Source organism: Macaca fascicularis, chromosome 6 (genome assembly GCF_037993035.2).
Source record: "Macaca fascicularis isolate 582-1 chromosome 6, T2T-MFA8v1.1".
In the NCBI taxonomy this organism is placed as follows: Eukaryota; Metazoa; Chordata; class Mammalia; order Primates; family Cercopithecidae; genus Macaca; species Macaca fascicularis.
Window position 1 is genome coordinate 156,082,734 of NC_088380.1, and position 24,099 is coordinate 156,106,832.

The 24,099-nt window shown below is 46.8% G+C and overlaps 1 protein-coding gene across 7 annotated transcripts in view; it reads left to right on the forward strand.

The window, feature by feature from the left end:
* The window catches only part of ABLIM3 (actin binding LIM protein family member 3), a 119,561-nt gene that overhangs the window by 60,673 nt on the left and 34,789 nt on the right, over positions 1-24,099 (forward strand). For all 7 annotated transcript variants that reach the window (XM_005558207.4, XM_065546947.2, XM_065546948.2 and 4 more), the window contains exons 6-8: positions 5,351-5,477; positions 8,996-9,089; positions 15,573-15,660. In XM_005558207.4, the coding sequence (XP_005558264.3) occupies positions 5,351-5,477; positions 8,996-9,089; positions 15,573-15,660 (309 nt within the window). The remainder of the gene's footprint in view (positions 1-5,350; positions 5,478-8,995; positions 9,090-15,572; positions 15,661-24,099) is intronic.

A 24,099-nucleotide genomic window follows, 5' to 3' on the forward strand; every position in this document is an offset into this window, starting at 1 on the left:
AGGTTTCCATGTCAAGGTGGCTGAGTGCATACAGTGTTATCCTTCACAGCTCCTTGAAAGCATCATCCAGAGTGACAGAAAAACAAGGAGGCTGGGATGTGGGACCACGACCCTGTGGCCAGTGCTGAGGACCCCAGAGACTGATGGGGCCATGTGTGAGGCAGGAGAGGGAGAAGTGAGCCTGAGTTGGGAGGCTGCCAAACTTCTGCATGCTGCAAAGCAGTCACGAAGCCTCCCTGAGACTCAGTTTACCCAGTTATGAAAGAGGGATAGAATTTCCTATCTTCCTCACGGGAGTGTTGGGGAAAGCAAATGTATTAGTTCGGGGATCAAACTAGGATGCATTGCAGTGTATAAAATGCTCTATAAATACAGAGTGAGGGATGATATTGGTGTGGAGGTTTAATATAGAAAGCACACCAAAAGAGATTGCGATTAAGACTCCTGGGTCGGTTGTTACTTCCCCTAGTTTGGGTTGTGTGTTACTGTGTGCATTTGTGCTGCACCTATCACCGACTGTGTTAGGTGGGATAGTTCTTCAGCTGAATGTGGGAGTCTCACATGTGAGTGCGTTTTCAAAGAAAGGCTCCCAAATGTGTCCACCATAATTTGGATGTTTAGGAGGTGGAAGAAGGTGAGGAAAAAGTGAGTCAAGAGGAGAAAATAAGCACCTGGGCAGTTTCCAGTGGGGGCATACTTAGTATTATAGCTTATCTTGTTACTCACAAAGTAAAGACATCAATCCATGGATCTACAGTGATATGTTTTACAGAGGTATTTTCTCCAAAGGTGGTCACTATTCATGCTGCAAATGCAAAGTAGCTCCTGACTAGATGGGGTGCTGGAAGGCCTTCTGAGCTCCCATGGGATACAGGAAACCAAAGCCAGGTTTAAGAGATTGCTAAGAAAAAGAACATATCATGGAAAAGGAAAAGAAGAACAAAATAATTGGGGTTTTTTTAAGCTACAAGTGTGACGTTTCATCTCTGGAGAGTAAATAAAAATATTTTGGAAAATCAGGAGCAGTGTCTACTCCAAAGAGACCAAGAAAAATACTCAAGAACTATCAAGAGAAAATAATTGTGTTACCACAGGTAGAAGAAATGTTTCCTCACCAGCCTCACTGAGAAGAATCAGCAACAGTAGCAGCAGAAACTCCACCATCACCATCACCACCACCACAATAACCATCATCATTGCAAACACTGATTGACTGTTACTATTTCCAGGCACTGCACAGACCTCAGTGAGAAGAATCAGCAGCAGTCTCAGCAACAGCACCACCACTGCCATCACCACCATATCACCACCATCACCATCATCACTAACATCACCACCATTGCCATCACACCACCACCATAACCATCATCATCACTAACATCACCACCATCACTGCCATTGCCATCACTGTCACACCACTACCCTCACCATCATCATCACTAACACCACCACCATTATCATTATCATCACTACTACCATCATCACTACAATCATCACCACCACTATCTTCACCATCACTACCATCATCATGAACAATACCATCAATACCACCACCATCATCACCACCAACAACACTGTCACGAACAATGCGATCACTACCATCATCCCCACCACCACCACCACCTCCATCATTACTACCACAATAACCACCATCATTGCTAACACTGATTAACTGTTACTGTTGCCAAATACTGCAAAAACCTCATTGAGAACAATCAGATGCAGTAGCAGCAGTACCACCACCACCACCATCATCACCATCACCTTCTCCACCATCACCACCATCATCATGACCGACACCATTGACACCACCACCATGATCACCACCAACACCGTGTCTCCACCAACACAATCACTACCATCATCACTACCATCACCACCCTCATCACCATTATGACCAACACCACCATCACCATCAATACCATTGTCACCACCAACACAATCACCACCACCATCACCAACACTAGCATAATCACCACTATTACCACTATCACCATCACCAGCAGCATCAACACCATCACCACCAATATTATTACCACCATCACCACTGTCATCATCATCACCATCAACACTGTCAGCACCAACAATACCACCACCACCACCATCACCACCACTAACATAGATTATTACTATTGTCAAGCACCTCACTAAGTGTTTTTTACAGAATATTTCATTTAATCATTACAACAACCCTATGAGGGAGATAAGAGTGATTATTTTATAGATGAGGAAACTGAGACTCAGTGAGCATCAATGACTTGCCCAAAGTCACCCAGATAACGAATAATGGAACTAGAATGTGAGAGCAGCCAGTCTGGCCTTAGATCCTATTCCCTTAACACCCTGTACCAGAGACATGACTTGCAACTTGGGAAGTGTCTAGTCTTCCTGGATTAGTTGCCTAAAACAAGGTACGGAGCTTGCTATGACTCACAAAACCCACTCATTTTTGCTGATTTAAATAGAATGAATGACACAGTCTAAAAAAGATTAAAATGACTGTCTAATGTCTTTAGGAGGCCTCAGTTTATAACTGAGGGATCTGTGAGGGACAGGTGGTAGCATCATACATTCTGCCAGCTGAAGACTGTAATTTTGGAATTGAGAGGAACATATGGAGGAGTGGACAGCTGGCTCTGCAGACACCAACTTGGAACAGGGTGTGGTTTTCCTGATTCTATTTATTACACCAGACCCACGGGCTCCCTGGTGGCATGCCTGAGGCTCCACTGGTGGTCAAGAGTAAAAGGAGGAAGAAGAGGGAGAAAAGGTCCTAATAAATAAGAAGCTGATATAATGGGGGAGCAGCAGTATAACATAAAAAGAAAAGCCACATGGAGAAGACGTCCCAGAATTCTCACAGAGAATCAGCAGGCTTCCCTACAAAAAGACTATCACTCCTGACTTCAGAACAGAGATTGGGTAATGCACAGAATGTGGGTTAAAAACAGGAGGATATGAAATAATAATGACAACAACCACTTATTGGATACATATGGGCCAAGCATTGTGCTAAGGCCTAACGGGCCTGATTTTAATTAACCTTCACACCAGTGTTTTAAGGAAGATATTCAGATGAGTAAGTCTGGGCTTAGAGACCACACAATTCATAAGGGAAGGAGCTGGGATTCTCTCCTAGGCCAACTTCCCACCACTCACTCCAACTCTCAACCGAGCCTCTACCCACTGTGCTGTACTATCTCCTACAGCTTAACTCAAGGGGCTAAATTCATCTCAGATGTACCACTGAAAGTTGAAGAGATAGGATTCATTTTCATTTCTAGAATGTAGCCACGAAAGGATCCAGCTATGCAATAAGTTTTTTTTTGAAGAAATGGAGAATTGTGTTGTTTGCCAATAACACATCTTTCTCCGTGGAATCCACAAGTGAATTTGATCAGTGGATGACCTTGTCAAGCAAGAAAAAGTGTAAGGAATAAAGAAGAGAGAAACTATAGTTGTCTTTAATTCTTTGAAAGGACTGTCATATGGGAAAAGAGGTAGATTATTCTTGATGCATAAGAATGGGAGCAGTCACAGGAGTCAAGTCTCGGCTCCACATAAAGAAGACAGTCATGACAATCATACCTGTCCAAGGGCAGAGTGGACTTCCTCACCACCCCTTCCTCAGGAGGAGTTAAACTGCCCACTACTGGAGGTGATTAAGCAGAGGAGGAGTGCCCACTTGTCAAGAATGCTGTAGGTTACTGCATTGAGTGGGATATTTGACCAAATACTCTGTGAGCTCTGAACCCCCGTGGAATGTTGAGGCCCTGTTGGGGAGGCCCACAGAGATACAAGTTCAGTATTAGTGGCCTAGAAAGCTTGACCAGGTGTCTACAGTCCTTGGGTTCATCTATACTGAGCATGGACAAGTCATTTCAGATCCCTGTCTATCTGTAAAAGACAAGGGGGTACCTGACCTCTCTAAGCTATTGCATTCTGGAGTCTAATTATTGGGCAGGGGGTGCAAATAGACTTATAGACTTACGCCAGGAGAATAGAAAGGAAGAGAGATAAATCCCAAAACTCTTTCTTCTCCCAACCCCCATCTGAAGGCCTGGGGCTTGAAGCGTTTTGCAAGTAGAGACCTTTCTGCCCCCAACTTGTACTAAGGGATGTTAGAAAGGCATGCAACAGCCAAGAGGCGGAGTACTGTGGGAACTGACTCATACAAACACTTCATCAGGGCCCCAGACCCTCCGCACAGCTGGCCGGACCCACCACCCTTCCTAGATTTGCAGACACATCATCTTTTCTTCTAGGACAGTCTCCCAGCTGGATGTGGGGGCTGTCCAGCCAGCATCCCCTAACTTTACATGCAGTTTCTGCTCTCCTCACTACTCCCAAGTGTGCATTTGTCTTATGGAGCCAACAGAGAAGTTTTTCCTCTGGTCAACTTTGCCCCATGACCCTTTCCTCCTCCAAAGTGGGTCATCCAGTTGGCTAGGCCCGAATTCCCAGCAGTTGCCAAGTGCCTTGGATGTTGACTCCATTTCCGGACCCTCTCCAGGCATTCATTGAGCAACAAGCTGATGCTAGGCTTGGCCCACATTCTGTTGGCCCCAACTCACATTCCAGGGTGACCATGACAGGGAGTGAGAGCACCTTTCTGGTTTGGGATCGTCTTATCAGGCCCTATAATCCTTGCCACCTGGGAAGGCACATGTTCAATGTGTGAAGCACAATGGGGAAGGGGTGGGTGTGGAAATTCTCTTTGTTGCCTGGGTACCATCAGGCCCATTCATTCATACACATTCAGTAAATATGCTTTGAGTTCCTGTTACGGCCTGAGCACTGTGCTAGGCAAAGGAATAGATTTAACCACAAAATATAAACACTGCCCTTGCCATTGAGTATATAGCCTAAGAGTTTGAAAAAATGTATACTTAGCCCAACCCCAGGAGCAGTGCTTCTTAAACTTCACTCTGCATGGAGGTCTTGTTAAAATTCAAGAGGTCTGGGTGGGGCCTGCGAGGCTGCACACTGTCAGCTTCCAGGTGATGCTGACACTGCAGATGGCAAGGTCATGGACAGCAGCGGAGCTTAGTTAGCAATTTGAGGAGGGCTGGAAGCAGCGCAGGGTCCACTTTCAGTGAACAATGTGGTCTTGATGACAAGCAGGGAGGTCTTTCTTTCTCCCCTACACCAAGACCCCTTGTCAAGAGGCCAGGGCTCCAGTGGCCTTTCCTCTCCCCTGGGAGAGCCTCTGGGCAGCTGCCAGTGTCAGGGTGGGAGCAACTATGGGAACACTGGCATTCAGGGAGGGGTTTCCTCAACGTGAGCCTGAGATAGCAGGGGTCAAAGGGCCCAGGGTGCTTTGCTCAGCAGTGTCCTCTTGTCTCTGCAGACTGTGCCGGGTGCAAGGAGGAGATCAAACATGGCCAGTCACTCCTGGCTCTGGACAAGCAGTGGCATGTCAGCTGCTTCAAGTGCCAGACCTGCAGCGTCATCCTCACCGGGGAGTACATCAGCAAGTGGGTCCCCCCGCTCCTGCCCCAGCTGCCTGGGCATCTGCATTCTGTGGGGCCTGCCCCATCGGTCCCGTGCCCACCTCCAGCATCATCTCCCTTCCTTTCCGTCTGCTGCTGCGCTCTGGCCAAACGGCATCTTTCCCAGCAGCCTCTTTCCCCTGTTGGACCCTCCCAAGGGTGTTCCCTCTGCCCTAGACACCCTCCCTGTTCCTCACACACCTGCTGGCCCTTCTCTCCCTTCTGGTCTCGGTCCCCATGCCTTCTCCTCCGGCCATCTCTCATTTACTGCCCCATTTTGGGCCCTCAGAGTACCTTGTTTGTTTCCTTCACACAGGCTGCCACCGTTGATAATTACATATTTATCCCTGGTAACTTTGTAATAATGCTAGTAATACTACCTACCATTTATTGTGCTTTAATTATGGAGAAGGAACTCACTACTTTGTATCACTTTAAATCCTCATAACTGCCCCTTTGAGGAATTTATCCCCCCTGAGTACTTAGACTTGAGAGAGTAAATAACTTGCTCCAATAATAGTGTTTAATCTCTGTCCCCACCAGGACAGGGGCTTTGTTTTAATCACTGCTATATCCCCTGCCCTGAGAGCCACACCTGACCCACAGTCAGTAACATAGTTGCTGAATGAATTTAATGGAAATGAGAGGAGGTGATGGGTGCACAGGTATCCAGAAAGGCCAACCTCCAGTGACCCACACACTGCAGTATTAGACAAGCGTCCCCTTGTTGCTAGGCCCCAGGGACCACCTTTATATACTCAAGTACCTAAAAGCAATTATCAGCACAGACCCTTTGTCATAGCTTTGATACCACATGACCCCAGACGCTTCTAGATGCCACTCTCTGGCCTGATGCCAGGCAGTGGCAAACACACAGAGCTGCAATGCACATGCTTCTCCTGTCAAGACGCTGTATTCTAATACAGGAAACATATGCTGCATTCATGAAGAATTATGACACCAGGGAATGTGTGATCAGGAGCCCAGACAAGCTTTATTCTTTAAGACCTTTTTGATCCTAAGCGACAGAAAACCCAACTCCAACTCAATTAAAAGCAAAAATAGGAGTTTATTAACTCACAGATATGGGAAGGCCAGAGGCACACTGGCTTCAGGCATGGAGGAATCCAGGGGCTTAAGGATGTCATTAGTACTTCAGAAGTCTCTGTCTTTCTCTATCTTTTTGTCTCTCTCTCTCTCTCTCTCTCTTTCTCTTTCTCTCTCTCTCTCTCTCTCTGTCCCTGTCTTTCTCTGCTGTCTTCATGGTGGATTAGTTCTCAGCCTGGCCCTCCCCAAGTGCTAGCAAAGAAGATTGCCGACACTCCAGGCTTTCATACCAAGCCAAGCAGAGGAAGAGGCCTCCTTCCCAGGAACTCCAGCAAACGTCCCAGGGCTGCCTCTGATTTGGCCACTGTTAGGTCACATACCCATTCCTGACCAATCACTGACCCAGAGGATCTGAACCCTAGAGCCAGAGAGCAGCCCCTGGTGACCCACAGGGACCTCAACTGGGAAGGGGTGGCTTCCAAAGCGAAATCCAGGTGAGGTACTATTACCAGCAGAAGGGGAAATGGATGCTGGCCAAACAACACCTGCCTGTGTCCAAGATAACAAGTAAAGGGCTGTGAATATTCAGAGAAAAAAGAGATGACTACTAACTAGCATGAAGTAGAATCTTGAATCTCTGAGAGCTCCATGGAAGGTGGGGGTAAGACTCAAAAATGCAAAGAAGGAGACTTTCTAGCTAGGCAGAATGGCCAGCCTGGGCAAGGCCAGGGTGGTAGGTGGATGTTGGACATCTCCATCCTGTATAGGAGCTCAAATATGTGCCCAGGTGAAGCTGGATCCTGGGCTGCATAGGTGAGCTGAGGTCACATCACCAAGAGCTCTCGATGCCATGCTAGCAGGAGTTTGACATTCCCCTCTATGCTTGCCAAGCAAGGAGTGCCTTTAGTACGTTGCTGGCCAGGAGTGCTTAAGTCTGGAATCCTAAATCAGAATTCTCTAGGGACTTAAGGGATTGTTCAGAGCTCCTCTCAAGGAGGCCCAGCCCAGATTGCCTACCACACCTGGTATCTCTACAGCCTAGCTCTGGGCCCCTTACCTGGCTGCTGGCAGAGTGGCAGGGGACTCAGAGGCACTGGCTCAGGCATCAGATGCCGAGGGTAGAAGCCCAGCCTGTGTGACCTTGGCAAGGGACTCCACTGCTCAGAGTCTCAGTTTCCTCATTTATAAAAATAGAGAGAAGATAATCTACCCAAAGGGTTGTGTAAAGGCTCAGAGATCTGTGCTTAGCACCCAATAAGTGCCCAGTAAATACTCATTTTACCATCCTCTTTTAGAATTGTGTATTGCTAATTCCCCAAGGCCTCACCAACAATGGATCCAAAAGAGATTGTGTTGGCATTTATACTCAAATCTTGTTGGCTCGTCACATCCACCTTCTAACAAATGACTTTTTCTCCCTGCAGAGCTATCCTCCCGCACCCACAGAGTGAGAACCTGATTGAGCGGGGGAGGAATTGAAAGGGTTGGGGGAGGTTTGTCTCAAGGGCTCACAAACAAGTCCTTGCCTTGTGGGCACAGTCACACCTCCAGACCTTGGTCAGATAGGAGTCCTCACTGCTGCTTCTGTCAGGGTGGACCCCCAGCAACCTCAACAGGGCAACAGCTTCGAGATGGAAAAGTGATGTGCCTCTCCTTTAGGTCTCTCAGTGTCTGAGCCAAGTTCTCTTACACCCAAAAGTGAAAGAAATGTTTCTCTCTCCTCAGAGTTTAGACTTGGTCATTAGAGCGAGGCAGGGCCCAGAATCTAAGCTAAGCTCTCTGATGCCCCCAATTATCTCTACATCAGTCCTAGAGAATTGAGAACCAAATGTCCTCCTCAAAGACCCCCTCTCAGCAATCATGGCGACCTCCAGCTGCCATTTGCTGAGTACTCAGTATGGCTAGGCACTGTCCTGAGCCCTAGGGTACACCGGACCCATCTTCTTTAATCCTCATGACAACCTGGGTGAGAAACCAGACCACCTGGGTTTGAATCCCAGCTCTAGGTCATCCTGGGTGGCCTGGGACAAGTTACTAAAGTGTTCTATGCTTGGGTTTTCTCACCTACACAATGGGGATACTAATAATTCTGACTCAAAGTGTTGTTCGTCAAACACCATCAAAGAGCCCGGCACACACCAGCAAGAAATGTTAGTGGCTATTAGTTATAGGGGGTAGTACAAGAATAAGAGATAACAATCTTATCACTGTCCGCCAAGTGATAAGCATTGGGTAAAAATGGAGCACACGGGAGGTGGTCCCAGGAGGCTTCCTGTCATACACTGATCTGGGAGCACAGTCAGATGATTCTTTCATACAGATGAAATTGTTTATTAAAGGAGGAGCATCGAACTTTGGCTCAGTCACCACAGGCTGCAGGTCCTGAATCTAACTGCCATGCACACCCTCACTGATCCTCTCTAGCTTCCTCATCCTGTGTGAACTTCTTCTTGCAGGGATGGTGTTCCATACTGCGAGTCTGACTACCACGCCCAGTTTGGCATTAAATGTGAGACTTGTGACCGATACATCAGTGGCAGAGTCTTGGAGGTGAGTGGGTATAAGTAACCGTGAAGATGTGGCAGGGTGACCTGTGCCTCCAAAAAGTCATCACAGAAGAAGGAGAAAGTCACCCCACACCTTTTTTTCTATAGCCTCTACCTCCTCCACCTTTGCTTGCTACATGACCTTCAGCAGATAACCTTGCTGAGATCTCTGGGAAACCCCAAAATGAGAAGGTGGACAAAATTCTTCCTGGTTCAAAAAATAGAGTGTGCTGGGAAAATCAGTTGTATCTTTGATTCGGACCCAGACAGATTTCCAGAGAGTGACTTTAGGATTTTCCTCCCAGCCCTGCCGGAGGATGGAAATCTTTTTTATGTTTTTTTTTTTTTTTTTTTTTTTTTTTTTAGTATTTGGTAATGTGCTGATTTAAGAGTCAGCTTGTCTAGCAGCTTGCTCCCTAAGCCCTTCTTTGGCGGGTCCATCACCATGGCAACGCCTCTCCCCAGCCTTCAGTGTATGACTCCTTCTGCAGTGACAGACAACCTGCAACACCCTTGCTGAGGCCCTGCTGAGCCCCTGTGCACTGGTCTTTCTGGCCTTTCTTCCTATACCCTGTGGGTCTAGAAGCTATCTTCCTATGCTTTGGGACCACCCACCTTGATGAATTAGAAACAGGGAAGAGCTCAGTGGAAAGGAAAAATAATAGCCTAACAGGAATAATTGAGCTCTAATATTGATTCTACTGCTAACTCCTGCTTGGATTTGGAGTAAGTATCTTTGCTCTTCTAGGCCTCAGTTTTTCCATCTAACAATAGCTAGAGGATCAGATTGGATCAGGTATTGTAAGTAGAATCATTCATTCTGCCAAATCTGGCCAGTTGGTTGTGGTTACCATGAGTGCTTTGTTGAGAACAATTCTGCCGCCACATGTGGACTCAGCAGAAGGGGATGTAGCAACCAGGAAGGAACTCTCTGAGGGCGTGCATTGAAGCAGAGCCCTGAGGATGAAAGAGCCATCCCTGAAGGGGCCTGAGGTGGGAAGAGATAGAGGAAGAATGAGCTTGACCCGTTCAAAACCAGAGAACCCACACAGAATTGTGGCTGCAGGATTTTTCTCAACACAGCACTCATGGTAACCACGACCAAGTGTCCAGATTTGGCTGAATTAATGATTCTGCTCACAATAGCTGACCCAGTCCGCCAGTGTGGCTGAATTCTACAAATTGAGGGTAGCGGAGGATGAAATACAGGAGTATATCATATATGGCATACCATGTAGGACTTTGTAGACCATGTTTAGAAGTTTGGGTTTTATACTGCATGCAATGAAAAGCCATTGGAGAGTTTTAAATCAAGGACTAACATGATAAGATCATGTTTTTAAAAAGATTCCTCTGGTTACTATGTGGAGAATTGACGGAGAGAGTCAGAGACAATGAGATATAAACAAATGAACAGTGCTGGGAAACATTTAAGCATCTCCAGAGAGCCGTAAGGAGTGCGGTGCAGAGGACGAGGCATGAGTCCAGGAAGGGTTGTTGGGGGTGGGTTTCTGAGGGCCCGGGATACCAGGGTGGAGTTCACATGTGACTCACTGGGCAAGGGAGCATTGTGGAGAGACTGGGCAGGAACGTCCTGGTTAGAGCTGGGCTTCCGGGAGGATGACGTGATAATGTACACAGGCTACATTTGAAGGAAGGAAGCTGGAAGGGACGAGTGAGGAGGCCCCTGCATGACCCAGGCAGGAAGGACTCAAGAGGTACAGTAGCAATGAAGAGGGAAGCCACGCTTGTGCCCAGCCCTATGGAAGTAGAATTCCAATCACTCTGCAACCGAGGGGCAGCTTGCAGACATGAGGATTGAAGGAGAAGCAGCTAAAAGTTGCACCAAAGAATTACCTATTTTTGAGGGATAGGAAGTCTGGTGTCATTGGCAGAACTGGGGATGACAGGGGAAAAAGCTGATCTGGCAGAAACATGGCAAGTACCATTTAGGATGGGTTGTGATTGAAGTCCCAGGAGTATTTCCAGAAGGCAGTCAGAAACACGGATCAGAGGCCGGGCGCGGTGCCTCACGCCTGTAATCCCAGCACTTTGGGAGGCCGAGACAGGCGGATCACGAGGTCAGGAGATGGAGACCATCCTGGCTGACACGGTGAAACCCCGTCTCTACTAAAAAATAAAATACAAAAAACTAGCCGGGCGAGGTGGCGGGCGCCTGTAGTCCCAGCTACTCGGGAGGCTGAGGCAGGGGAATGGCGTAAACCCGGGAGGCAGAGCTTGCAGTGAGCTGAGATCCGGCCACTGCGCTCCAGCCTGGGCGGCAGAGCAAGACTCCGTCTCAAAAAAAAAAAAAAAAAAAAAAAAGAAATACGGATCAGAGGCTGGGAGCGGTGGCTCAAGCCTGTAATCCCAGCACTTTGGGATGCCAAGATAGGATAATCACTTGAGTCCAGGAGTTCAAGACCAGCCTAGGCAACATAGTGAGACTTCATCTCTACAAAAAACAAAGAAAATTAACCAGGCGTGGTGGTGCACGCTTGTAGTCCTAGCCATTCTGGAGGATCCCTTGAGCCTGAGAGGTGGAGGTTGCAGTGAGTTGAGATTGCATCACTACACTCCAGCCTGGACAACAGAGCAAGATCCTGTCCGAGGCAAGAAAAATGAGAAAAGAAAAGAAACATGTATCAGAGCTCAGGAACAAAGCTCAGCCTGGAGGAGCCAATCTTATAAACACGAGGCTTTGAATAATAGCACCACTCAGGATTTCCAAGACAGAGGAAAGAGAGCAAGGAAGGATGCTGACACCAACCTTGGTGAGCAGCTGCTTACAGTGAAAGCTACTCAAAAAGAGACTGAGGAGGTAGCAGAGGAAGATATAGGAGGAGAATCAGGGATTCAGTGAAAGGACGGAGCTTCAGAAAACATGGCGAGGTCAGAGTGTTGGTCAAACTCTGCAGAGCAGCGAAGGACTGCGCGGGCTGCGGAAAAGCTGTTGGATGTGGGAAAGGTCACCTTCAGAAGAGTCGTTTGTTGGCTTTGCAGAACTGTAGGGAAGAGGCATCCAGAGTGTAGTAGGTTGAAGGGTCAATGGAGTGGGAAATAGCACAAAAGGAAACTTTTCTTTCCAGAAAGAAAGAACTTAGATTACAGATGGGGCCGCAGATGGGAATTTGTTCAGCATTTCCAAGCTGCTTTGAAATCCTGTTGGTGGCGGCTGCCGTTTCCCCGAGAGTGACTGTTGTTTAGCGTTGTGGTAGACTGTTCCTCCCAGGCAGCTCTTGTGACTGAGTTTCGATTGATTCCATTTCTACAGGGCTCCATTAGCATCTTGAATTTATTGATTTTTTTTTTTCTTAGAGCTGGAAGAGACTTTTAGCAATCAACTACTTCAACCTCTTCATTTTACAGATGAGAAAAGTGAGACCAAGACATGCAGTGTTTTTCCAAGGTCACAGGCAGCACTGCTGGTAGAGACAGAGCTAAAATCTAGGACTCCAGGCTGCTATATCCACACTGATACCCACAGCTCTCAGCCCCACTCATGGGTCTTCGAGTTAGCATGATGTCAGGAAATAGACATGGCTGCAGTAAAACAGACTTGGATTCAGATTTTACCACTTCTAGCTCCGAAGCCTTAAGCAAGATACGTCCTCTTAGTCTGTATCTATCAATAGACAATACTACTGTCATTTAATTCCTAATGAACATGTTAGTCAAGACTTTTTGGGCTGCAACAGAAAGGAAGTTTCTCAGCTCCCATAACAAAAAGCCCAGGAGCTGGATCCAGTGCTTAAGGAAAATCATTTAGAATCCCCAGCCATCTTGGCTTACTTTCTTCCAGGTTGAGTTTATTCTCAGGAGGTTCTTCTTGGTGATAGGAAAGTTGGACACCAGTTGCCCCAGGCTTAGATTCTATCAGCCGGCATCCCCAATGGAAAAAAGAGCTTCTCTTTTCTAATAGCTCAGCAAGCATTCTGGAACTAACTCTCATTGGACAATCTCAGGCCCATCCCTGGACGGCTAACTGTGCCCACAAAGTTGGAATATGCTCATTGGTGAGGTCAGCACTACTTAACCCTGTGGACTGATATGGAGGAGAGGTAGCCCCACCAAGGAAAGGCTTGGGACTGTTTCTGGAAGAAGAAGGAAAGAATGATGGCCATGCAGGAACAACAGTGGCCTAAGGTAGAGCCCAGCACATCGTCTGGCACACTGCAGGCATTCAATTAAATTGTTTCTCCTTCTCTTCTCATCCTGTCCCTTCCCATTTCCTCCCTAGGCCACCCCATGGTCCCTTCCTCAGTGACAGAGCTCAATGACTGTCATTGTCACTCTTCCATCCTTGTCTGTTTCCTCACCAAAAAGGACCACAACCTGTTACTTGCTGTATTTTTGAACCTGGTTTGCCATTTTCAGTCCTCTCAAATAGGGCTCTGTTTTGAGGTACCAATTTTTTGCCATTTTTCTTTACTATTTTCCTGATTACAGTTCACTAATAGACAAAATGGCTCATCTCAGCTAGCTGACGTGGTTTTTACTTACTCTGGGTGCTGGCTGCCCTAACCTCCCTTTGCTCAAACTGTTTTCAGCACCATCCAAGACTGGGGGTGCTGAGATGGGCATGAAGCCTCTTTCAGCTGGGGCGAGGTAGTGGGGCATGACATTTAGGAAAATGCTAGGCTTCAGTTTTGCCAAGGCGCTGTTGCCACACTGGAAAACAGGTCTATAATCGAAATGATAAAGAGACACAGAGTAGGAAGAGGCTGCTAATTAAACCGATTATCCTTGTCATGGTACAAGGGAATCAGTCCCACACATTCCAGCTTGGGAAAATAGCAGGCTCCTTCCAAAGTTTGAACATATTTGCTTTGATGATGACAAGGACACTGTCTCACTGGTGCGAGGCCATATAAACAAACGGGGGGAAAGAAGGAATATTGGAGATTTTTTTCTTTTTGTAAAAATCTGCCTTCCCACATTCTTGCTAAGTTTTTAGAATAGAGAGAATATCTCCAGAATAGGCAAGCCCGTCTCAACAATCTTCCACTGCCCCCACATTAAAAAAAAAAAAGCAAAAAAAAAAAAAAAAAAAAAAAAAAAAAAAAAAAAACCTAACTTTGGAAATAGGTCTTCTTATTATGCAGTTATAATTTTTGAATTGGAAGGAACCCATTAGCATCACATCAAGTGACGGCTTGGACAGGGACCTTTAAGAACCCCTAACATCCATCAGTTTCCCCTGGGCATTACCCTCCCACAAAGAAAACCCTGCCCTGATGTTGCAAAATATTTCTTCAAACAAGGCCCACCTGCCAGCCCAATTGCTGCACCAAGCCCCTGCATATACAAATGCTGGAGCCGCCACTCAAGGTCCCTTTTACAACAAGCCCTCTTGGCTGGGATTTTGGTGTCAGAACTGTGACTCCAGAAGCGAGTACTGAGCTGGTGACTGGCTCACACAGATCCGGACCCAACATGCTGCTGGCTTGCGGTGAACCCTTGAGGCACACCCTTCTCAGGGGCTGTTTCTTCCCCTCATGGAAGTCTTTGCAGCTGCAAATTATTTTTATTTTTAATTTAAATAGTGATGGGGAAGGAAAGTGAAAATAGGGAAAGGCACTCACCAAAGCCACACTGGGGTGAGCTGGGGTAGGGCTGGACACACCCAGGTGCAAGACTCACAGGACTGGCCTGGGGATCTGGGGGTTCTACAGTGGGTCCTAAATCACCCACTGAGCTCTAAAAATCTGTCTTTTGTGTGCCAGTCTCACAATTTTTGCCATGCCTGTGAGCCTCATGTGCTCATTCTTCCATAATACTTTAAGTTGTCTTGAAGTTGGCCCCCTTATATGTAAGAAAACTTATACACGACATAACAGGAAAGCCAGTATCACTTGCCATATTGCATATAACCTGAAAATAGAGTTCTAGCTGGATTCTACTGCACGAGGAGGTTCCAAGCCTCACACCTGTTCTCATTCTTTAAAAGGCAGATTTGTGAGTTTTGGATAGATGTTAAAGACACATGAGCACCGAACTGGTACTTCCTCATTGACAAAATCAGAAGAATGTATAGAGGACTGAAAGGATCTTTTTTTTTTTCCATTGATCCAATGTTATTAAATCCCAAGTTCATGTACCACTTAAAATCATTTCATGTAACATTGGTGTTAAGGGCCCCTCACTTGGGGAAATGCTGGAATGTCTTCAAAGCAAGCCTGTTTCCTCCTCTGGAAATGAGGAGGTTGGAACAGTGGCCTCTGAAGGGTCCTTCCCAGTGTCAGAATAAAAGAGCAGGTATTCAGGGAAGTCCCCTGAACTGCCATCAGGGACCCATGGAGTGAATCAGGAAGCTTCCTGGCTGGGCTTTTAGATGGTTGTGGACTCCCCTGGGTAACTCCAACCAACTTTAGGGCCATGAAGATGCAAACAACACTAATGTACCCAGGAAAGATTGAAACCCAATCTGCCCCACTAGACAGCAGCCCTGGCTCTCACCTCCTGCTTCATCTCTTCATTTCCATAGGCAGGAGGGAAGCACTACCACCCAACCTGTGCCAGGTGTGTACGCTGCCACCAGATGTTCACCGAAGGAGAGGAGATGTACCTCACAGGTAAGCAAACCTGACCCTCTGTAAGGCCTTCCGATCTGCTCATGACTGGAAAGGAGATGCAGTCTCCTTCAGGTTCAGTGTTATCTTGGCTTTTGGCTCGTCCTCAGAATTGCAATTAATTGGCCCCTCTCTGGGTGGATCGGGAAGGTTGCCGGTGTGGCTAATACGAAGTGACATGTAATCTGCCTTCCGTCTCTGTGCACCTCCACCCGCTGCCCAGCTGGCCTGCTTTCCTGGCAGTGCTCTGAGCAGACTCTCCTGGCTCTGCCTGGGGGTGGAAAGCTGAGCTGCACAGGGCCAAGGGGTCAGAGAACCTCAGAGGGATGCCTGGGTTGCGAAGTGTCTATAGCATCACAGCCTCTACTCCACCTCCTTCTCCCCACATCTCACAGCATCATGCCAGGCTGCTGCTCGGGGCTTCCCAGGGACTCTTAGAATGCACAGAGGAATGAGGAGTGTCAGTCGTCCCCACAAAGCTAACCAGAGCTGCTTTCCCTCTGCTGCTTCCCAGCCCTCTTACCCCAGGATTCTTACAACAGTCTCCTAATTAGTCTCCAGATTCTGCTCAGCCCTCTACCCTCCGCCCAGGCCACCATCCCAGGGCATCATGTGCTCTTGGCACTGCCCTGCTCTTTGGGGCCCCTCCCTGTCTGTCTGCCTATTTAGCTACAAACACTTCAGCCTAGCATTTAAAATCTTGCCGAGGTCCCAGGCTTCCTTTGTAGCCTTGAACATACCCAACACCTAAGCTGCCAAAGCCAACTTTTGATGGTTTATTCATCCACTCAGCGACTGTTCCTTGAGCCCTGCCATGTGCAGGCTCTGTGCCAGCATCCGTGGTGAGGCTCACCCAGCCCTACAGTCCCCTGAAGGAGATGGGCATTAATCCATAATCACACAAATAAACGTCAGCCATGATAAGTGTTATGGAGGAGAGAAGTGTGGGGCTTTGAGAGCACGTAAAGGGGTAGGAGGAGTATCCAGGAGGGCTCCCTGAAGAAGGGCCAGGAGCAGAGATCCAGACCATGAGCAAGCGTTAAGTGGTATTGTAGTTCATTGGGGCTGTTATAACCTGAGCAGACTGAGATACAGACAGGGCAGCTTATAAGCAGAAATCTATTTCTCACAGTTCTGGAAGCTGGGAAGTCCATGACCAAGGGTCCAATAGATTTGGTGTCTGATGTGGGCCCACTTTCTCAGAGATGGCACCTTCTCTCTGTGTCCGCACATGATGGAAGGGAAAAGGCAGCCCTCTGGGGCCTCTTTTATAAGGGCACTGATCCCATGACCTGATCACCTCCCAAAAAGCCCCACCTCCTAAGACTATCACCTTGGGGGTTAGAATTTTGGCATATGGATGTGGGGGACACACAAACATCCAGACTGTAGCACTGAACAAAATGCAGAATACGATGCACCAAACTGAGAGGACAGAGCTTGCAAGACTCTGAGGTGGGTGAAGAAATGGCGAGTGCATGAGAGCGAGCAGAGCCTGTGTGGCTGGGGTGCAGATGGAGGTGAGATGCAGCTGGGAGGCGAGCAGGGTGGATGGACTGGGCCTTGTGGCAAGACTTTGTTTGGCCTTGAAATGAACTCATGGTCCTTTCTCTTGTCTTCCTGTGCCCTTCTTTGGAAATCCTGTCATTTGAGACCCAGTTCAGTCACTACATGCTTCACAGACACCCAAGATTCCCCCAACCCCACCCACAATTTAACACAGTCCCCTGTCCCCACATCCCCACAGCCCTCTGTCTGCCCCAGTCCCCTCCAGCTTGTATGAGAGTTGTTGGCCTCCTCCCTAAGGTCCTGTGCTCCTGGCACTGGTCCCCCAGCCCTGACACTGGCCCATGCGTACTCCCTCCACAGGTGAATGTCATTGGTGGAGTCGCTGTGATTGGATAGCCATCTTGAGAAGGAATTAGGGCCCTTCCTCCAAGTAGATCTAAGGCCAGGGCAGCAGTTACAGGGAGTGTGTCAGTATCAGCTTGTCCTAGCCACAATGCCCACAGCCATGAGTTCCCTCAAGATGCAATGAGTCCCCCTGTGCCTACAGCCGAGTTCCTCAGCCTCAGCACTGGTGACACTGTGGGCTGTCCTGTGCATTGTAGGGTATTTGGTGGCATCCTTGGTCTCTACCCAGTAGATGCCAACCATGTGCTTCTTCCCACTGACAAATCAAAAATGTGTCAGATATTGCCACATGTCCCCAGGGGTTCAAAATCATCCTCAGTGGAGAACCACTGGCCTAGAGCTACCCAACAGAAACTTGTGCCATCTGCTAAGAATCCTGGAGCAGGAATTCCTATGTTAGGTTAAACAAAGTGACCATTTCTAAGATGCTGTCTACTTACTTATATGAACTGATGCTGGAGGAGTAAGTATCCCAGAGTCACTCTAAACTGTAAAGTGCCAACCCTCATTGCAGAGATGGGGAAAATAGACCCAGAGAAAGGAAGAGACTTGTGTGAGAATGGGAGCATGCAGGGGCAGAGCAGGGCCTGGCCTTGCAGTTCCCTTCAGGGCTCTTTCCATTTTACCCCTGGGACCCAGGCCCTGCCTGATACTCAGGTCCCTGCCCCTTACTGTGCACACCAATCCTTCGTTACCTGGGTTCTTGAGTGATTCCTACTGCAGGACCCAGTGTTACGAGGCTCAGCAACCTGCACCATACCTTCATCCTGACCGCCATGGGAACCTGGAGTTTGCAGTTGGCTTGAAAATTTGTTGCACAATATTCCTCTCCTCCTTCCCTGGTGAACACACCTCCTAGTGTTGAAACTGTCCTCCCATTCTCATCCCTACCTGGATATCACTAGAGTAAACCACATCTTTGCCTCTCTGCCTGAATTCCTAATCTTAATCTTTCCCCGTTTGGTGATTTGACCCAGAGTGCCTCAGCGGGGATCCTGGCTCCACTGATTACTAAGCTTTTGACCTTGGGCAAGTCTCTTAACTCTCTGAACCTTGGCTGCCTAATGTGTAAAATGGACCGAGAACAGTTGCTATGAGATATAGGTGTAGTGATTTCCTGACACATGGGAAGCTCCCTGTTCATTCATTCATTTAGCAAATATCTATTGAGTGTCTACTGCGTCCCTGCTGCTGTTCTCACAACTGAAGGTGTGGCAGTGAGCAAATCAGTCAAAGGCCCTGCCCTCATGGAGCTCACAGCCTCACAGGTTAGTGCCTTCACTCTTCCAGCTTCCCACAGATGCTGAAAGAGTTAAGCAAGGAAGTCAAGTGCACAGCTTTGCGATCCTGAGAGAGAATGCACCATTAAACCTACAGCGGAAATGCCTCCAAGGGTGGGAGATATTCTTAGTAATGAAGACGGGCCTGTCACCCTCTCATTAATTATCCCCATCCCTCTCCTCCTGGCTCCTGGGTGAGTGGGAGTAATTGCAGGGCCTTCAAGGACCTGCCTCAAAGGATGCTAAGTGATCCTGGAATGAGGGGGACCAGGCCAAGCAGTGCTAGAGTCAAGCTCACTTGGGCTGTGGGTGTCTTGTGGGGGTTCTGCTACCACTGAGATCTGGGCCTTGGACACCCTCACCAAGTGGGGACACCAGGATTCAATATGATATACCCCAGAAGTGGCAAGAAAACCCTGCTCCTGGGTAGCTCAGGAGTGTAAAGAAATGGCTGAGAGCCAGGACTCCTGGGTTCAAGCGTCAGCAATTCCACTAATAGGCTGTGGCCTTGAGAAGTGACTTCCTTCTCTGGGTCTCTTGCTTCACCTGTAAAATGAGGATAGCATCACTGTCTTTCACTGATCCACTCAAACTGGGGGCCACGCTGTGTGCCAGGCTCTCTGCTACATGCTGGGCATTCAGAGATGAGTGAGGCAAGCATGCTTGCTGCCCTGGTGGAGTTCACTCTCCGGAAAGAGAAACCAACAGTGCCAAATAGAAGTGTAAACATTCAATGACAAGATGTGACAAGTGCTGCACAGAGAAAGTTTGGAACAATGGGCACGTGTTATAAAGCCCCTGCTCTAGTCTGGGAAGCCAGGGAAGGTGCCCCTAAAAAGGGATATTTCAAGCCAAGACCTTGAAAATGAGTAGGAGGTGGGGGGCTGAAAAGGGCAGGAAGATTGAGAAGGCAGCGAGAACAGCGAGTGCAAAGGCCCTCCCTGGGTGGGTGGAAGCAGTACAAGGTAGAGAATCTGAGGCAGGCCCACTTACCTGGCACCATATGCCACAAGACCCTCATGAACATTAGGGGCGAGAGTGAAAGTGAAGGCACTGGGGACTCCATAAAGCGACTTATATAAGAGAGGGAGAGTGCTGGGATGCCTGCAAAGCTTACAAACCCAGCCTTGTCAGTTCTGGAGCTGGACACAGCATGGTACTGGCAAATGGTCCTTGGGAGATTCTTTGGGTGAGTTTGTTTGTGTTTTAATTGCTATGTGATGGCTTTCTGATGGGCTCTAATTGGGAGAAGTCTGACGTCTGTCTGGAGGAGAACTTCTGGGGCCCCAGGAGACAAGAGCAAGTTTTATTTGTTTTAAGTTCTGTTGTGTATTCAGTCTTTTAACTGTGTTTGTAAAGATGCCAAATATCTAATCTGTTTGTTATCCAAACCCTTCATTTGGGCTTCATCAGGAAATTAGGTCACTCATTTTGTGCAGCAAAATAATGGCCAAAATGCTGCAGGTTCAGGGCAAAACTTATAGTGAAATCCCAGAGGTTGCAGTTACTGGATCAGTGAGAGTTTTTTAAAATCCCAAATGTGGTTCACGAGACAAATTTTGCTCTTGTTCTAAACGTGCCTGTACCCAGGAAAAGGGAGAAAATAGACTCTTCTCCTCTTCTGTCTACACCAAATACCCCCCTGTTCTAAGACCTGAGACAATAACCCTGGAACTACGCAAGTTCAGCTGCACATTTTTAAACAATTCTCTGTTATCATTTGTGTATTTAACTAAAACCCACAAGGCAGGAAATCATTTATAAAATACTGGACAAACCCTGCTCTGCTAAAGGAAAGTATTATAACAACTTGTAGGTCTCACCAATAATAATGATAATATTAATAATAAAAATATTAATAATAATAAAATGCCACCATTTTATTATTGTTAATAATATAATTATTATTTGTTGGTATTTGTTGAGCATTTACTATGTACCAAGTATTGTACTAGGAGTTTCAAACACAGTATCCCATTTTATCCTCACGACAACCCTGTCAGCTAAAAACTATTAATGTCGTCATTTTAGAGGATGAGAATGAAAGTTTAAACAGCATACGCCACTTGGCCAAGGTGGGCCTGTCTTGCTAGGGTTCTTGGAGGCAATTTTCTTATATCTATTACCAGAATTCTTAAACTGGTTCATGGTCAGCCTTTTGAATTCTATGAATCTTCTGAAATTGCTTGGAGGCAATTTTCTTATATCTATCACCAGAATTCTTAAACTGGTTCATGGTCAGCCTTTTGAACTCTATAAGTCTTCTGAAATTGCTTACTAAATTTTGCATGCTAGGTGTGTTTCTCTAGGGAGAGAGTCCATAGCTTTCATCAGATTTTCAGAGGTGTCCATGGGCCAAAATAAAGTGAAGAGCCTTGGTTCTGTGTTAACACAAATCCGAAACAGAATCTCGAAGACTTGTTTTGATAATTACAACAAACCCTTCTCTTGTGTAACTGAATCTATTTCAGATTACTCTTTTTTATTATTATCATTTTTAGCTCAGGGGATATAAGGTCCCGGTTTCAGGAGCTGTGTATTTCTGGCACGGCTGGGATGTAACTCAGAAAAGGTGCACTAAGCTAAGAGATGTTCAAGTGAGGGCCTCCCGTTGTGATGGGTTGTGGAACGCCAGCCCTCAGTCATCATCTACGCATTTCATGAAACCACCCTCTAAAAGGCACTATTGTAGTATTGGTTGCTATAATTTCATAGTTTAGCATTATTACTTTAAATTGGATTTCTCTACTGACAGCTTAGGTTGTAGGAGTTATGCTTAAAAACTTTAAATCTTATGTTTCCCCAATCCTGCTACCTAATTTTAGATTCTTCAGACATATTCTGTTACTGTACTAAATTGATCCTTCCTAAAGTCTGACTCTACTAAGCATATTTCATTTTAAATACAGTATATTTTAATTTTTGATGAGCTGCCTTTTTTTCCTAGATTTTAAGGGTTACCAAGCATCTTGAATCATATAGAAAGTGTTACAGTATAGTAGCTAAAGGCTTGTATTTCTAAAGTTTGTTTCCAGCTTCTCCTCTCTCAGGTCACCACAAACTCATGCCGATGTGGCCATTTTCTCACCTATCACATCGACTTCAGCAGTCAATTTGTCCATGTTGGTCAGAATTAGGTCCAGAGTAGCAATTTCCCGGCTTACTTCCTCCATTTTCTGAAAACAAAATTGCCTGCTGGGCAAGTCAAGAACTTGTCAGATATTCAGCTTTTAGCTCGATGAGACGTTTTATTAGTCTAGACTTTTCAGGTGACAGAAACCTAACTCAAGCTATGTTAGGCAAAAGAAGATTGATCGGCTCACAGAACTGAGAAGCATCTAGGAGCAGCACAGCTGGGTGGAGGGGCCCATGAGCACCATCAGGTTCTTCTCCCTGTTTCTTTTTATGTTTGGTCCCATGCTCTCCTGCCCAGACTGGCTGCCTCCATGCAGCGGGCCAGAGGGCCTGGCCAGCCACCATCAGCACAGAGAGGCAGCATGTCCCGATAGGCTCAGCAGAGAAATTCCAGAGGGTCTGAGGACCTGTTTCCCACACCCAGGCCAGGGTGGGGAGACAGAGATGGACAAGCAGGTTAGAATCTAAGCTCCTTAACCCCCAACTTCCCATCTGTAAAGAGGGATGAGGCTAGTCTCCATCTCACAAGGCTGCTGTGAAGATTAAATGAACTAATGAATGCATAGTAAAGACTCAGCCCAGGGCCTAGCACTGCCGGTTCTGCCAGTCTGAGCTCCTGATAACCAGCCAGTTATATAGAAATGGCCATTCCCATGATGCAATGCACTAGTAAGTGCTTGCTGTTGTCAATATTATCATCATTTTTAAGAATATTTAGCATAAGGTGCAGCCTATGTACTCAATAAATGGCCGTTATTATTTTTTATATTTAAGCACTATTGTTGTAAAGTGTGTGACACAAGGCCTGGCATCGACACTCCATAAATATTAGTTATAATAGTAACAATACAAATAATAAGAATACTTAGGGCCTGGCACATACGAAGCACTCAATATACTTTAATTACTGACCCAACTGTTATTATCAGCACCTATGATTTCTTGTGAATTACAAGGCAACTCGGAATTGCCATTCCCCTCATCCTGCCCGATATTCTCCATGGTAACTAAGCACTTTTCTCCCTCCAGCCTCTTTATTAAGCTTCGGGCCCACTTCATCATGTCAGCTCCAGGCAAGCTGGTCTTTCCCACTTCTCCTGAGGTGCCCTTGTTCCTGGGCACAAGCCCAACCTCCCAGGAGGGTGTGCTGGCAACCAAGCCAGGCTTCTGTTCAGTGACTCCACCTGCATGGCCAGCCTGCCATGTGTTGCAACCCCCTCGCTCGCCCAGGCCCCAGCTTCCTGCTCCCCTCAAGTCTCCCTTTTACTGCTCTCCCCTTCCCCAAACTAGATCCTGGCACACAGATTATTTTTGTAGGTAGAAGAGAGGAGACAATAATAACAACAATAACCAACACTTATATAGTCGCTGACATAGGCGGACACTGTTCTAAGTGCTGTGCATGGATTAACTCATTAATCCTCAAACCAAACCTATGAGGCAGATACTGTTGTCATCCCTGTTTTATAAATAGGGAAACCAAGGCACAGAGAGGCAACTGACTTGCTCTAGACGATGCAGCTAGTAAGTGATGTAGCCAGGATTGGAACCCCTTAAGAATATTACATGAAATTATGCATAGAGTGCCTGATACCAGTAAAGATTTACTAACGCCCGAGATTATAATGATCACATTGTTGTTATTACAGGGCAGATTCAATAGCATTGTTCACTCCTCTCTCCTGCCGAGTTTGGCACTTTCAGTAACAAAGGAGCACCAGAGTGCCTTGGTCTACAGAAGCAGTGCACCTGCTGGGAGGAGAGGAATGGGAAATTTTTTATCTTAATGTAAAATTCTCATAACATAAAATTAACCATTCTAAAGTGTACAAATCCGTAGCTTTTAGTGCATTCACAATGTTGTACAACCACCATCTCTATCTAGTTCCAAATCATTTTCATCACTTCAAAAGGAATCTTCATACATGCCATTAAGAAGTCACTTCCCGTTCCCCTCTCCTCCAACCCCTGGCAATCACCAATCTGTTTTCTGTCTCTATGGATTTATCAATTTTGTATGGCTCATACAGATGGAACCATACAATATATGTTCTTTTGTGACTGGCTTCTTGCCCTGAGAATAATGCTTTCTAGGTTCATCCGTATCGTAGCA